The sequence below is a fragment of the Patagioenas fasciata genome, chromosome 19 (genome assembly GCF_037038585.1).
Source record: "Patagioenas fasciata isolate bPatFas1 chromosome 19, bPatFas1.hap1, whole genome shotgun sequence".
Taxonomy (NCBI): Eukaryota; Metazoa; Chordata; class Aves; order Columbiformes; family Columbidae; genus Patagioenas; species Patagioenas fasciata.
Window position 1 is genome coordinate 2,316,357 of NC_092538.1, and position 15,812 is coordinate 2,332,168.

The following is a 15,812-nucleotide window of genomic DNA, read 5'->3' on the forward strand; positions in this document are numbered from 1 at the left end:
TGGTGGTATCACCCCCAGCCCCAGGGTGCCTCAGTTTCCCCATCCGCAAATGGGACAGGAGGATCCTGGCTGGCAGCTCCTGCACCAACACCAACACCCCGTGCCAGGCAGCTTCCTCTGGCACCGGGGGCTGTAGTGTGGGGGTGTGTGTAGAAGTGGGGGAATCCTCATGCTGGTCCCCACCAGGGACAGACCCCCCAGGAGGGAACCGACCCGCCAGCACCTCCCACCGCCCCGTGCAGCCCCGCAGGGACAGGATTTGGCCCCACTCACGTTGGAGTGGCCATCCCGGAGGAGCTTGTGGAAGACGTGGCAGAACTTCCAGCAGAGCACAGCATTGCCCGACAGCGGCAGCCGGTTCACCACCGACCAGAAGGTCTGTGCCCCCTTCTCGTGGTGCGTGCCCAGGATGCACGGTGCGGGCCGGTCAAGGAAACGCTCTTCTCCCCTTTGGCGGTGAGAGGGGAGCTGGGCCACCGCAGGGAGCTGATCAGCTGCCAAGGCCGGGCACACGCTGTCCCCAGGGGTGGCACATGCCGTCCCCTCTCCTCCAGCCCCACACCATCGCTCGGGAGCACTGTGGTGGGCTCGGGGCTGGGGCTGTGTCTCCACCAAGCCCCCCTGGCTGTGATACTGGGGTTCTGCTCCTCACAGCAGCACGTTCACAAGCACCTTTGGGGATCAGGCACCCTCATCCCAGGGCAGACAACCTGCTGCGGGTGTCTGGCCCTCGCAGGGGATGGCAGCGCCGGGAGCACAAGGCTGGGCAGCCACACACAAGCAAAGGTGCAGCAGGAGGAGCCGGGACCCCGCGCTGTGCCGGAAAAACCCCAACCATCACCGAGGGCCCCCAGGGTCCCATCCAGCCCCCCCAGCACTGGCTCGGCTGTGCCAGCACCTCTCCCCACGCATCTCCTCGCCACTGCCCCTCTTCCAGCCCCGCTCCCACGCTCGCTTGTCCTGTGGCCAACTTTGGGAAGGATATTTCTGGCATGTTTCTCCTTGACAGCCACTTCCTGCGCATTAATGGCCTTATTGATGCTGACGGTCTGCAAGAGAGAAGTGAGGGGGGGTGAGATGGGGCGGGCTCCGGCTCCCCCCCAGTCCCCCCTCATCCCCAGGGACCCCCTGGCTCTGCCGGCACCTGTCGCTGGCTGGGTCCCATTCAGGTCCCCAGTCCCTACCCGTGCCAGCTGGATGCCACCCGGTGCCGGATGCCTTTCTGGGATGGGGTTGGCATCCGCGTCATTCAGCTGCTGCCAGGATTCATTTACTCAACATAATAACGATGCAATTAAAGCAGCGAGCACAAAGGACCCTCTCCTGCCCTCAGTTCAGGGGAACATTTGGTGGCTCTGCTCTTGGGGGTGCTGAGCGCAGAGGGTATTTTGGGGGGCGCAGGACGGTGAGGCTGAGTGGAGCAGGACCAGTGCTGCCCACGCTGTGTGGTGGCAAAGGACACATCCTGGCTTCATCGGCACCAAAGCGGAGCAGCAGCTCTGCGATTGCTGCTGTTCTGTCCCAGCGCCCCGGTCGGACACGGCCCCAGCTGTGGGACCAGAGGGGCAGGACATGGACCTGCTGCCGTGGTGCACGGAGCTGCCCCGGCTGCACCCACTGCCACCTCCGCACCCACCACAACCGGCACATCTCGGCTCGGCCACATCCAGCCATGGCACAGCCGGTCCCGTCGCCCTGAGCTCCACGGCCGCCCCAGCCCCGCTGGGAGCCGCACAAGCCTCCCACGGGCGGGCAGGGCTGCAGGCAGCGTCCCCTGCCCGGACTCACAGCGCCGGTGTCGGGGACCCCGGGAAGCCCCGCTGGGCAGAGCTGCCGCTCCACGGAGCCTCTGGAGAGGCAGCGGCAGCTGCTGGAAGCGTTGGCTGGGCAGGGTTTTTAACCCTACCCCGTTCCTGCCCCTCGGGGAGCGCTGCCTGCAGCGGGGGGCAGTGCAGCTGATTCTGCTTGGCTGCAGTTCAGGGGAAGTGCAGCGATGTTGGCCCGGTGTCACCCCAAGCTCCTGCGTCTCTTGTGGTGATGCTGAGCACTTGCCCAGCACCTGCTCCGCGAGGATCCCACTGCCGAGGGAAGAAACTGTCTGGCTCAGCATGGCTAGAAGCAGCTAATTACTGATATAAACCAATTAAAGCAGCGGGATTAATCCAGGCACCTTCCTACTGCAATCGCTCTTGCATCCCCGCGTGCTGCCCTTCCCCAAGGCGGCTCCATCACGACAGACTCCGATGACTCTGTGCTGAGCGGGGCTGGGCGGCCTCGCTCGTCCTGGCACTTGTTCCTGGGGAGCAGAGCCCGACCCCCCCTGGCTCCAAGCTCCTTTCAGGCAGTTCAGAGATCAGAAGGTCTCCCCTCAGCTCCTGTTCTCCAGCTGAACCCCACACACGTCCCACCTTGAAATGAGGGTCCTGGACCACACGGAAAAAGCCACGCGCAAAGCCAGAGCTGGCGCGTGGGAGCTCGTGGCCAGCGGCAGGATGGGGACACTGTGGGACGTGTCCCTTGTCCTTGAGAGACCAGGCGGGGTGGTCTCCAGTGGGAAGCAGCGCCAGGGAAAGCTGGAAATGCAGCTCCCAGTTTTGCCACTGCTTCCTGATGGCTTTTCCTGGCAAAGCAAGGACACGTTTTTCCAAGTGAAGCATCTCCCTGTGACCCCACCAGAGTGACGAAACATGGTGTGGGTGACAGGGTCTGGCAGCCCTGGCTCTGCCTCCAGGACCCTCTGTCCCGCTGTCCCCGCTCTGTTTGAAGCAGACGTGATGTCCATGTGGATGAGGGATGCTTTTCCAAGGAGCGCAGGGCAGCAGCGAGGGACCAAGGCTGCAGGTGTCACCTCCAAGGGACCAGCAGGGTCAGGGAGGGTGACAGCGGCCAAGTTTTGGCTGCAAGACTGAGCCAAGGAGGAGGGAAACAAGGGAAATTTGGGGCTGCCTTGAAAGAAAGCTCAGACCTCTGTGCCACGGAGATGTTTTTCACCCCAACCCAGCGGGTGCTGCTCCCAGCGCTGCCTGGCACCCATAGCTGAAAGTATTTTAATTTTAATTTAATTACGAGTTTCTACACTGCAAGGGCCGTTTCCCACTCGCCAGCCCACGCGTGCCCTCAGCAGCACCGCTGGCCCAGCTCTGGTTTCTGGCCAATGAGGGGATGTTGGTCTCCAGTCCCCGACCCCATGCGGGTGCCACCTCCATGCCGGGAGCCGGGCAGGGGACCCTGGGGTCAGCGGGGACAGCCGGGTCCTTCATCCAGCCCCACACCCCACACCCCGCTGCCGGGAAAGGAAACCCGGGCGCTTCCTCTTGTGCAACGCCAGAGGCAGCGGGGCCGGAGGGAAGAGGCCAGCAGGGCCCTGTTTGCACAACCAGGGCTGCAAGGGGGTGACACCGCCACACTGTGTCCCCTCGGGCAGTGCCACGGGGCTGGGGTGTGGGGCAGAGCCCGGTGGAGCAGCACCCATGGCAGAGTTGGGCAGGCAGCACCCTGAGCACTGCACAAACCAGTAACCCTGCAAGCACTGGTGACCGTGGCACAAACCAGTAACCCTGCAAGCACTGGTGACCGTGGCACAAACCAGTAACCCTGCAAGCACTGGTGACCGTGGCACAAACCAGTAACCCTGCAAGCACTGGTGACCGTGGCACAAACCAGTAACCCTGCAAGCACTGGTGACCACTGTGCAAACCAGTAACGCTGCAAGCACTGGTGACCACCGTGCAAACCAGTAAAGCTGCAAGCACTGGTGACCACCGTGCAAACCAGTAAAGCTGCAAGCACTGGTGACCACCGTGCAAACCAGTAATGCTGCAAGCACTGGTGACCACCGTGCAAACCAGTAAAGCTGCAAGCACTGGTGACCACCGTGCAAACCAGTAAAGCTGCAAGCACTGGTGACCGCGGCACAAACCAGTAACGCTGCAAGCACTGGTGAGCTGCACAAACCAGTAGTGCTGCAAGCACTGGTGACCATTACACACGGGTAACATTTCAAGCACCTGTGGAGCGGGTGAGGAATCCCCACTGCCACAGACGGGGAAAGGCTCAGGTCACTTAGGAGAGGAGCACACAGACTACACAGGGACAATCCAACCTCATATCTGTCCCACAGCAGCAGCTTCTCCTCCCTCTGGGGGTCCCCAGGAACCCCTGTAAGGTGTTTTCCTCTGGCCTGACCCACCACCACAGCCCTGTCCTGGGGGAATTTCACACCCACAGCTCCACACCTGGGGGACCCCCAGCCAAGGGTCATGTCAAATAAACACCCCTCTGGGTGCACAACTGTGGGTTCAACAGGGACAGAGGAGCCCAAAACTGCACAGGGGGACCCGGGACAAAGCGACAGAAGCTTTCTGAGCACCGAGAAACACTTCCCTCTTCCACACGCACATCTGCACACCCTCACCCCCAGCCAGATCTCCCCAAATTCCGCTCTCAGCCTCCTTGGAATCGCAAATCCCCCATTCAGGGAAGAGCCGAGCTCAGGTCAGGAGCCGCACGGCACCTTCCCGCTCCTTTCATTTCCAAAAGGAAATGAGTGTTGATTAAAGAATCCTGAGCTATTGCAAATTATTTGGAGAAACTGAGTAAGTTGCAGTGCAAATCCTCTTAGTAATGCTCCCTCATTTCTCCTTAATTCCTTTCTATAAATGGAGAGCTGGGACGGAGCATACCTCCGGAAAACCGCGCAAGACACGGGGGCTCCGGGGGAAGTGAGCGAGGAGGGAGACCTGACTGCAGCAAGCCTGGAAAAAAATCCATGAGCTTAATTAAAATGCAAATCCCAGCCTAGCAAAGCTTCACTCTGGCCCCGGAGCTGTGCAGGACACGGGGGTGCAGGCGAGCTTTTCGGAAGGCACGTCCCTCTTTAAATATCACTCACCGACAGCAGCTAAAAGCAAATCACAGCCAAAGCTGCCTGGATAACACTGGGGGTGCTTAATGCCTGTCAGGGGTTGGGCAAGAGCCCCTGGGGAGAGCCGGGGGGCTGGGATCCCCCCTCCATCATATGCCCGGCGCCTTCGGCAGCACCAGGAACCAGCACCAGGATCCAGGACCGGGATCCAGCACAGCTTCGTGCCGCGGCAGGGATGGGACAGCAGACAGGCAGCGCGGTGAGCCCCGTGCACCGTGGATGTGAGGCCACGTATAGGGTCAGGATGCTCAGCAAAACTGGGTAACTTGCAGTCTTCCTGCTCAGTCCTAAATGCTGCTTTTGAATGTGGAGTGAGAGGAGACATTAAAAACACCATCCCATCATCTAATCCGGGCTATTTGGCTGCATCTGCTGCTGGATCCATGAGCTTGGAAAGACAGTATTGCTGTCCTGGCCGGCTGCGTGCTGGAGCCGCTCCGGGGATGAAGAACCTTGAGGGGGGCTGTGGGAGCATCTCCCCAAAGGTACTGCTGCTCTTCTCGGCTCCTGCTCCCAGCAGATGAGAAATAATTCCCCAAATGCACAAATCTCAGACTTCCCTTCCCATCTTGCCCCACAGCGTGTCCTGTTGCCTCCCCTGTGACACATGGGACACCCAAAACAGTCACTGGGAAGATGGCCACGAGCTCCGCGAGCATCTGATGGCAACACCACGCGGCTCCCCTTGGCAGAGACCTGCCCTGGCATCGCCGCCTCCGGCTCTGCTCTGCCGAGGCTGGGAGGACGATGACTTCAGACCCATGTCACGCTTGGTCTGTGCCACATCAGCCCCCATCAGCACACAGCAAAACCCTCTGAGAGCGATGGAGAAGCTGTTCCAGCACACACGGGGCTTCCAGGGTAGAAACCAGGAGGTGTCAGAGGCCAGGAAGGGGTGATGTGATGTCCAGAGGTCTCCACCCCACCGGGAGACATCAAGAGGGTGGCAGCTGCCATCCAGCTCCCACCGAGGCCTTTGCCTCGTCAGCTCTATCACCGTTATCATGGTAGAAAATTACAATAACTTGAAGGGTACACATTTGGAGTGTGTCTGAACAGACCACCCCAGCAGCTCCCAGCTCCTCCAAGGGCAGCAAGGTGGCATCAAAGCAGAGGTCGGCATCCATAGGGTGACGTGCCCAGGAACTGCCTGTGCGAGGGCTGAACCCACCGCTGCGCCGGCCTTTCCAGAGCCCCAGCGAAAATCATGAGCTCAGCACCACCACAAGAGCAGGGGCAGGATGGGACAGCATGATCCAACCGCTTCCACACCCTCGAGGCAAGCAAAGGGAAAGAAGAAGACAACCACCCAACCAACTTGTGTTGGGTCCCAGGGACTCCTGTGAGACACCCGATGCCAGGAGGGGGAGCCGGGCTGGTCACCAGTGGCTGGAAGGATTTGGTTCCACCAGTCCTGGAGACAAGAGTTTGTTATGCAGAACACATCACTGCTCCCCATCGGGGACCAGCACCCAAAGAGGTGGGGAGCGGACTTCTCCAGCGCCATAAACAATTTGTGCAGATTAATTACTTGGACGTGGGTTTTTTTAAATCCAGTTTTAGGAATACGGACTTATCCAATACACAGATAAACGTTTGGAAAAAAAGGACACAGCAAGGAAATTGATTTTGGGGACAACACCTGGCAAAAAGTGAAGCTCCAGAAGAAACCAGAGGTCACCAACGACCATCGGGGAAGCTGACACCAGAAAACTTGGATCCATTTGAAGCCTCTGGCTGAAGTAACAGTGAAAACAGAAGCCAGAGATGCTGCAGAAGAGCTTGGGGGTGCTTTGGTCAGAGAGCTTGGGGGTGCTCTGGTCACCTCCAGCTCCTGTTGTGCGTCCAACCCACCACAACCAGAGCCCAGGACGAGGGGCCGGATCCGAGACAGGGCAGAGACCCAGGAGGCTCCCCAGGACCCCCACAGTCCTCCACAGCTGCTGTCCACGAAAACACTCCTTACTCTTCTCATTTAATCAGTGATATGGGCACAACACTTGTGCTCCACGTTCCCAGCCAGCTCAGCCATGGCCGGAGTGTCTCCCGTGAGCTGCCGCTTCAGCCAGGCTTTCAATTTTAAGCAGGGATTTTAAGCGAAGATAATCTCTTCCAGCAGCGGTGATTTCTATCTAGGGATGGAGGATGGCTGCGTTTTCCAGGCTCGGTGGTTCAGCAAGAGGTTTCACCAACTTCAAATATTCCTGATATCCTTCAAATCATCCCAACCAGAGTCTTCTGCTTCCCAGCAAATTCAAATCTTTTGGCATTTTTTGGAATGGGAGGAAATACCGGAGCGAGGATGAAGGATGCAGGGAGCAGACAGGCAGGAGCTCATCTCCAGATGTGCACTTCAGCCATCAGGTGCCATCCCAGGACCCACCTTGCTTGGGAGCTTTTAGCCCGGCTGGGAACACCCGGGTGCGTATCACCCTTCCGGGGTGCTGACGAATCCAGTGGAGCCAGGATGGCCCCGGGATGCGGAGCCCGGCAGTGCTGGTGCAGTGCTGGTGGAAATCCTGCCGTGCAACAGCTCCTGCTGAGCATCCACAGCAGGACGGGGTGTCCCCCACCCATTATCCGAGCAGGATGGGGTGTCCTCCACCTGTTACCCCTCCCGGTGTTCGGATCCTGACATGGAGCCAAGAGCAGCCAGGACCATACGGGCTCCACGCTGCACCCGAGGGACCTTCCCCAGCCCTAACCCGGCTCTGCCGGAGCACCATGAAAAGCAAATTCCCTCTTCCCAGGTGAGCAGCGCAGGGGATGAACACACCTCCCTGCAGGAATGGACCCTAAAATCCCATTTTCCACCCCAAACCTGTTTCCAGCACCTATGCCTGGGGCTGCTCCGTGGGGCCAAAGGGGCTGTGACAGCAGCATCACACGTGGGGACATGGGGACGTGGGGACACAGGTGTTCGTGGCAGCATCTGAACCCCGCTGAGTCGAAGACTGGGGAAAAGTCAGTTAAAAGGGGTAGGTGGGAGCAAAGCCCGACCCAGGCTGCAGCATCACGGGGGGAGACCGGGTTTAACGGCGAGGATGAGCCCGAGAGAGGGGGCGCACGGCCCCCGCTGCCACCCCAAACCCACCCCGGGGTTCCTCCTGATTTTCCACCGGGAGACACCGACACCCGGGGGTTTGCGAACACCCCCAACTTCCCTGGGAAGGAGATTCGCTGGGCGCAAGCCCTAATTGCAGGGGCACCCCGGGGTGCCGCGCTGCTGGGGGGTTCCCGGGGGGGGATCCCCGGTCGGGGGGTGCGGGGATCCCCGGGGCCGCGCACTTACCACCTTGCCCAGCTCCATGGCGGGGGTGCGGGGCGGGCTCGGTGCGGGCTCAGCGCGGCGCGGCGGCGCCCATGGCGGCGGCCCCGCGGGCGGCGGCGCTGGAAGGTTCTGCCGGGCGGCGGCGGCGGCGGCGGAGCCGATGGGGGGGGGTGGAGGGTGCGCGCACCCGCGCACGGGCGCGCTCCCGCGAGGGGCGGCACAGCCGGGTTGGGGGGTGGAGGGGCCGCCGCGCGCCGCCGGAATAACAAAGGAGTCCCGCGGGCGCGCGCGTGAGGGTGGGCGCGCCCCCGCAGAACCGGGCGCTCAGCGCCGCGGGGTCGGGCAGAGCGGAGCCGGAGGGATGGCGGGGGCACGGCGGGGCCGAACCCTCTGCACCCACCGCACACCCCCTGCTGACCTCCTGCCCCACTGCCCGACCCCCTGCCCGAGCCCCGACCCACTGCCCGAGCCTCTGCTCACCCCTGCCCTGTTGCACAGCCTGGCTGACACCCGGCCCCATCCCCTGCCCCATCCCCTGTGCCACCTGCACCCTTCTGCTCCATCCCCTGCCCCATCTCCTGTCCCCTCCCCCATCTCTGTGCCTGGGGAGAAGCTGCACCTGTGGGTTTGGCCGCTGACCTGCACAGGGTTTCCCTCGCACGGGAGCCCACTCGGCTGTAGCAATCTCGGTTCCAACAACAAAAGAAATTAAACTGGTGTGCTAAATGGGTCCCCTGACCTCAGTCCCCCATCCACGGGCACACAGGGGTTGTCCCACTGCGGGACAGGCAAACACCCAGGCAGGACTATCCTGTTTTTTTCCAGTGCTCAAGAAGCACTTTTAACATCTTCTGATGAAAGAAACTCAGACAATTCTTCTACTGTTCTACAAATCCCCTCAAAGCAACCCGAAAGCAGGGAGGAGGAAAAGCTTCACAGCTGCCCCTCGGCTGGAGCTCCACAGCCCTAAGAAAAAACTGCTCCTGTGGTGCTGGCCCTGGCCGAACACACTAATCCCCCGGGATTACTAAGTCTAGTCACGGCTCAGCCACTTACTCCAGGATGGTGACTTGGCCACTCTTAATAAGATAATAAGATCCCACATCCCTGCGGGGACCTCTGAGGATGGAGTGCTGACACCCCTGCGCCCTGTCAGCACCCAGCGCTGCACCCACCACTGATCCCAGCCTGGGGGGGCAGCTTTTGGGGCCAAGCCCCACATTGTGTTTTCCTTGAGTGGCTGCTAAAGCCTCTGCTGCGATTGCTGGGACAGACGGATGGACAGACCCACCGCTTAGGAGCACTGCAGGGACACAGCTCGTCGGTTTGTGTGCTGGATCAAATGTGTTTTGCTGGACCAGATGCTTTCAAGCAGCAGCCAAATTCCTCTGGGAGCAGAGTCTGGTCCCTGCCCTGAAACTGGGGTGAGCAGGAGGCAGCACGTGGGGTGCGGGTACCTGCCCCGATTGTGGGCACCTGTCCCCGTCACAGACAGAATCACAGAATCATTTTGGTTGGAAAAGCCCCTCAAGATCATCAAGTCCAACCATAACCCACCCCCGGCACTGCCCCATGTCCTGAGAACCTCATGTCCGTCTGTCCAGCCCTCCAGGGATGGTGACTCCAGCACTGCCCTGGGCAGCCTGTTCCAATGCCCCACAGCCCTTTGGGGAAGAAATTGTTCCCAATATCCAACCTCAACCTCCCCTGGCACAACTTGAGGCCGTTTCCTCTCATTCTGTCACTTACTACTCGGGAGAAACACGACACGGCTCTCGACAGCCCTGATCACAACAGGCAGGAATGGGCTCTGCTGTGCTGGCACAGCACCAACCCCAGCATCCCTGGGACAGGGTGCCCTGGACCCGAAAGCAGAGGGGACAAACCCAGAATCGAACACCGTGGCCAGGAAGGGACAACAGGGTTTGTGTCCTCGCCACGGTGAAGCCCCCGGTGAGCGATTCCCAACCATGCACCCGGGGCGGAAAGTGGGAGTTTGGGTCCTGCTGTGCCACCCAGCCCCCAGCATGGAGGTCCCCTGGCTTAATGGGATCCTGGAATTCATTAAGTCAGCCTTAGCTGGGTTTAGAGCTGCTCTGAACCTGATGCCACAACCGTTGCTGCCTTCCTGTCCCGGGATGTCCCTCGGATGTGATCCACGCCTCCCAGCGCAGCATCTCCAGGGGCCACAGCCCTGCAATTAGCACTTGGCCACCAGGTTTTAATGCCTCATTTGCACAAAGAGACCTTAAGGCAGGTTTGCGAAGAGCACACTGTGCCGGGCACAGCCCAAAACAAAGAGCATCCTCTGGAGCAAAACCCAATCCCTCCTGTGCACATGAACAGGATGAATGTGACTTTTCCTATGACGCCACCTGCATGGGAAAATTATCGCTTGTAAAATAATCTGCAGGATCCATCCTTTAGCCATATTTACTGGTGACACCCTGTAATGCCATCGAATGCTGTGTGCAGCCAGGCCAAGCTGCCCCCCACATGCTCCACCTCCCACTCGCAGGCTTTCTGCTCCCAGCATCCCTCCTTAATCCCACCAATTAAGTCCGCTCACCATCATTAACCTTATTTTTCAACATCAAGCTTTCATACAAGCTCAGCCCTGAATCAAACACCTCAGCTGGTGCTAAAGCTGGTTTAGACAGAAGATAATTATTGGCGTTATCGATGATGTCCTGTGGATGAGGCAGAGCTGGGACAGGCTCACGTCACAGCCACCACCGCTGCGTGGCTCCTCGTGGCTGAGCCGCTCTGACCAGCCAAACCTGAATTTTGGAGGCCACCAGGAAGCACTTGGGGAACAGGCAGAGGGCTCCAAGTCCACCCGGTTTCACAGCAAGGGGGGTGTTCAGATCGAGGGCAAAAATAGGAGCCAAGATAGTTCTAGAAGAAGACTAATTTAAAGGCAATTTTGGAAGGGTTCCCAGGGCACAGGGAAACCCACATTCCTCAGGGACAGGCAAAGCTGCGATCCCCAAGCTGAAAGCACCAAGTGAGGACAGCAGTGTGTGCGACCACACGGGGGCTCAGGAGGGACTGATGTGACCCTGGGGACACATCCCACCACTGCGGGCTGCATTGGTGTGAAAGGAATTTCCTTGCTTTACCAGCCCAGGGGAGTTCCCCACAGTGGTTCACCACATGGCCATGGAAAAACGCTGGTGCTGGCACATGAGAGCTGCTCCTGCCCTGCACGGTGGCCCCGGGTTATTCCCAGGGGCTCCCATAAAGATGCCGAGGCTCTTTGCAGCTGCAGGAGCATCAGCTCTGCTTACAGCATGGCTTCCTTCAACTGCTATATATACAAATATATAGACATATAATATTTAACATGCTCACACAACTCCGCCAAAGCCTGTGCGATAAGTGAACTTGCTCTAATCTGTGTGCTGCTGCGGCAGGAGCAGGGGATACAGAGCATCCCAGTCAGGTGTGCAAACCCACACGCTGCATTCCTGGATCCTGCCTCCCGTCCCAGTGATTCGGGACGAGCCTGCAAGGATCAGCCCTGGAAAGCCTCTCCGGAGGGAATGCAGATGGAGGGAACTCCCTCGCGAATGAAGGTGGGGGGGATGCTGGGGGTGGCGGAAGGAGCTGCTGAAAACCCCAGGGCATCAAAAGTCCCTCTGCTCAGGGCTAGGATGGGATGGTTCCCAGCAGGGAACAGGGATGGCAAAGCCATGGAGAACGCGGGGAGAGGCCACCCCTCGCCTCACCCTGTCCCCCAAGTGCCCTCATCATCCTCCCGCTGTGTGGCGAGGCGCAGAGCCCCCTCCTCACCCCCAGCTGTATCTAATCTCCTCCAGGGCTTCGCTCTGAGACCCTTGACACAGCCTGGGACACCCTCCATCCTCCTGCAGCTCCGATATTCTCCTGCGAGCTGCCGGGACGGTACGTGTGGTCTGGACCGCGACGGATGAAGAAGCAGGAGAGATGTTCAGCATCTCCCCTGAGCTCACCAGAGGCTCCACGAGCAGCTTTTAAACTCTGTTTTGGCAGCTGACTCTTGCTAAAATGAAGGGAATTAGGGCTAAAACATCTTGGCAAATGTAGCCTTTTGTCATTACAGCCAGCTTGATGAGGTTTGTTCAGTAATGACCTAGAAGGCATTTTCTTTTATTGGTTTTACATTCCCTACTTCTATTTGAGCAAATCTCCGCCTGAGCCGCCGCTCGGGGCGGGATGGAGCCTGGACCGCTCTGCTCTGTGGAGCATTCACATCTCTCTCAAAAGCCTCCTGCCTCTTTTTCCCCCACCTACTGTTCATTTTACCAGGTCTAAAAATACTCCAAAACCTTTTAAACCCTCTTCCCCTGCAGCCGCCTCCCTCCTTGATGACTAATAATATCTGGTGCTCCCTCTTGATCTTTATTTCCCAAGTCCTCCCCGAGGGAAGGAACCAAACAGGAGCTGCGCTCTCAAACCACCCCTTGGATTCAGTCTCTTAAATTCATTTTCCTCAGGGAATGACATTTTTCTTTCCAGCTGCTCCAGTGTAGGAGCAGTTTAAATCCACCTCCCCAGAGCAACTCTCTTAGCTCACGATAAACTAGTCCTGCCCCAAGGCTTAACCATTCAAGGTGCCACTGGAGCATCTTTCCAGTCTGGGACCTCCAGGATCCCTGGGTTTTCAGAGCTCTAGGTACAAAACAGAATAGCAGATTCAGCAGGGAAACCATTGAGCACTTTGAAAATTATTTCTTTTCTATTTTGCAGGTTTCAGTGCTTTTCAGCATCTCTTTGGATCTGGAGCCGCAGACACTCCTACGGGGGATGCACCATTTGGGGACCTGTTTAGGCTGGGTTTAGTTTTTGGGCCATGGAGCTGGGTGAGTACCACGGGCTGCATAAGGAGTTTTGCTTTCTAGGAGAAGGGAGCAAACGCTGGGCACCAGGGTGTATTTGTCACAGCATGATTTAGAGGAAATCCCCACCTTTATGGCAATGGATTTTGATTGTTACTGAGCTGGGACTGTTACTGATCCCCCACGCTGCTCCGTGTCCTTGCGAAACATCAGGACCTGCCCTGGGCACCCTGGGCAGCAGCACCTTCCCCATGGGTTATTGGGGACATGGGGATGGAACAGCCGCGGGGGCAGGAGCTGAACGTGTGACGAATTTCTCTGGACTCAGGCACCACAGTTCAGCCAGATCCCACACAGCCACAGCTTTCAGAGGAGATCCAGCAATGAACAGCCTGCAGAAGAACCTTACAGTAACAGCAACGACGTAAAAAAATATCCCCTACATCATCACAGCCTTGGTGAACCAGCTGCTTTTCAGTACCAAACCTGCACTCGCATGCAAGGCAGATTTAAAGGGTGTTTGGGTGCTCTGATAGTTCTGGAAATCCCCCCGAGCCGACTAATGCTCAAATACCTTTGCAAATCTTGATTTAGGGAAAAATATCCGCTCTGGAGCAGTGCTTAAAAAGCTCAAGGCCATTTTCAAATCCTTGTAATGCCGCACTTCCCTGGGCATGTGAAAGCGAGAGGAAAAAGCAGATCAGACGCGGGCACAGGGCCAGGGCTGGCGGCTGCGCCGAGGGCTTGTGCCGGCACGGAGCGGGCAGGAGCGGGCGGCACAGGCAGCGCAGGCAGCACAGGCGGCACAGGCAGCACAGGCAGCACAGGCAGCGCAGGCAGCACAAGCGGCACAAGCAGCACAGGCAGTGCAAGCAGCACAGGCGGCACAGGCAGCACAGGCAGTGCAGGCAGCACAAGTGGCACAGGCACACAAACAGCACAAGCAGTGCAGGCAGTGCAAGCAGTGCAGGCAGCACAGACAGCACAGACAGCACAGGCAGCACAGGCAGCACAAGCAGCACAAGCAGTGCAGGCAGTGCAAGCAGTGCAGGCAGCACAGACAGCACAGACAGCACAGGCAGCACAGGCAGCACAAGCAGCACAGGCAGTGCAGGCAGTGCAAGCAGCACAAGCAGCACAGGCAGTGCAAGCAGCGCAGGCAGCACAGGCAGTGCAAGCAGCACAGGCAGCACAGGCGGCACAGGCAGCACAGGCGGCACAGGTAGCACAGGCAGCATGGGCAGTGCAGGCAGCACAGGCAGCAGAGGCAGCGCAAGCAGTGCAGGCAGTGCAGGCAGCACAGGCAGCACAAGCGGGACAGGCAGTGCAAGCAGTGCAGGCAGCACAGGCGGCACAGGCGGCACAGGCAGCATGGGCAGTGCAGGCAGCACAGGCGGCACAGGCAGCATGGGCAGCGCAGGCAGCGCAGGCAGCACGGGCAGCGCAGGCAGCGCAGGCAGCACAAGCGGCACAGGCAGCACGAGCAGCTGCCGGCAATGGGGGTTATTTCAGTGGACACCGACCCCCCAGCTCGTTCCCGCGGGTGCTGCTCTGGGCACAGGGGACACGAAGGGCCCCAGGGGGCTGAACCCCACTGGCCCTGTGGGACAACGGGTGAAGCCGGTGCTGCTGCCAGTCTCGTATTACCCCTCCTGCCTTTACAGGAAGGAGCTTTGTTGTGTTGTCAATATACAGATTTTCTTTAAAAAAAAAAAAAAAATAAAGCCAGAGTTTGTGCTGCCAGTATCGACTGTTGGTTATTTTTAGCTCCACGTTCAATCTATAGCCCTTGGTGTCACAGCAACTGCACGAGCCTCATGTAACGTCGCCTGGACGGAGCCGGCCCAAGGTTAGGTGGAGCTCAGTGAGCAGCTCTGCAAAGCCAACAGGATTAAAAATGCAAGAGGGAAAAGGAGAGGCAGGATGAGCCGCAGCCTCCCCGCTCGCTGCTTCACCCTCTGCCCCGTCAGAACAACCATTTTAATTATCTGCTTTCGCTTGTGCCCTGAACCGAGACCACAGACCCGGTGACAAAGCCACCTGTGTGATGCTTCAGCGCAATGTCCGGCCAGGGCTTTCACATACAGCACCCAGGACCTTCCCACACCTTCTCCTGAGCTTTATTTCCCCAAAGGATGGAGGAGAAAGGGGTTGAGAGGCTGCTCTCGGTGGTTTGCAATGAACACCACAGCTCAGCACCCAAACACTAACAGCTCCAGCACATCCACACCACAGACGAGGAACAAACTCGTCTGAAATGAAACCACCTGATGCAAGAGGCTGGGAAATGTCACAGTAAATGTTTTCCCTGCAGCTGGACCCAATCCTACAGGGCCAGACCCTGCCAGACCACACCAGATCCCCGCCAGACCCCACCAGATCCCTGCCAAACCACACCAGACCCCACCAGACCCCGCCAGACCCCACCAGATCCTTGCCAAACCACACCAGACCCCACCAGATCCCTGCCAGACCCCAACAGACCCCGCCAGACCCCACCAGATCCCCGCCAGACCCCACCAGATCCCTGCCAAACCACACCAGACCCCACCAGACCCCGCCAGGCCCCGCGAAGCAGCGCTGGCAGGACGCAGAGAGCTGCAGACGCCGAGCCTGCCTCGAGCTAACGGGCAGCGGCAAAAGTATTTATAGGAAATAGGCAACATATTTAGAGCCCCGGGAAAGCTTCCAGCCCCAACTATGTTCATATTTAAGCGCCGTGCAGGGAGAGGTCGGAGCGACGCAGGCAAGGCCGGCTCACAGCAATGCCACCTCCTCCAAGGTTTCTCAGCTTTCT

General features: G+C 58.8%; 1 protein-coding gene across 2 annotated transcripts in view; it reads right to left on the bottom strand.

The window, feature by feature from the left end:
• Positions 1-15,812, bottom strand: part of HIP1 (huntingtin interacting protein 1) — a 53,181-nt gene that overhangs the window by 24,007 nt on the left and 13,362 nt on the right. The window contains exons 1-3 of one of the 2 annotated variants that reach the window (XM_065852849.2): positions 8,217-8,360; positions 986-1,049; positions 274-416 (exon numbers count right to left, since the gene is read on the bottom strand). In XM_065852849.2, coding sequence (XP_065708921.1) covers positions 274-416; positions 986-1,049; positions 8,217-8,234 — 225 coding nt within the window. In that variant the 5' untranslated portion in view covers positions 8,235-8,360. Of the gene's footprint in view, positions 1-273; positions 417-985; positions 1,050-8,216; positions 8,361-15,812 lie in introns of those variants that run through there. The other variant, XM_065852848.2, reaches the window with a different exon arrangement.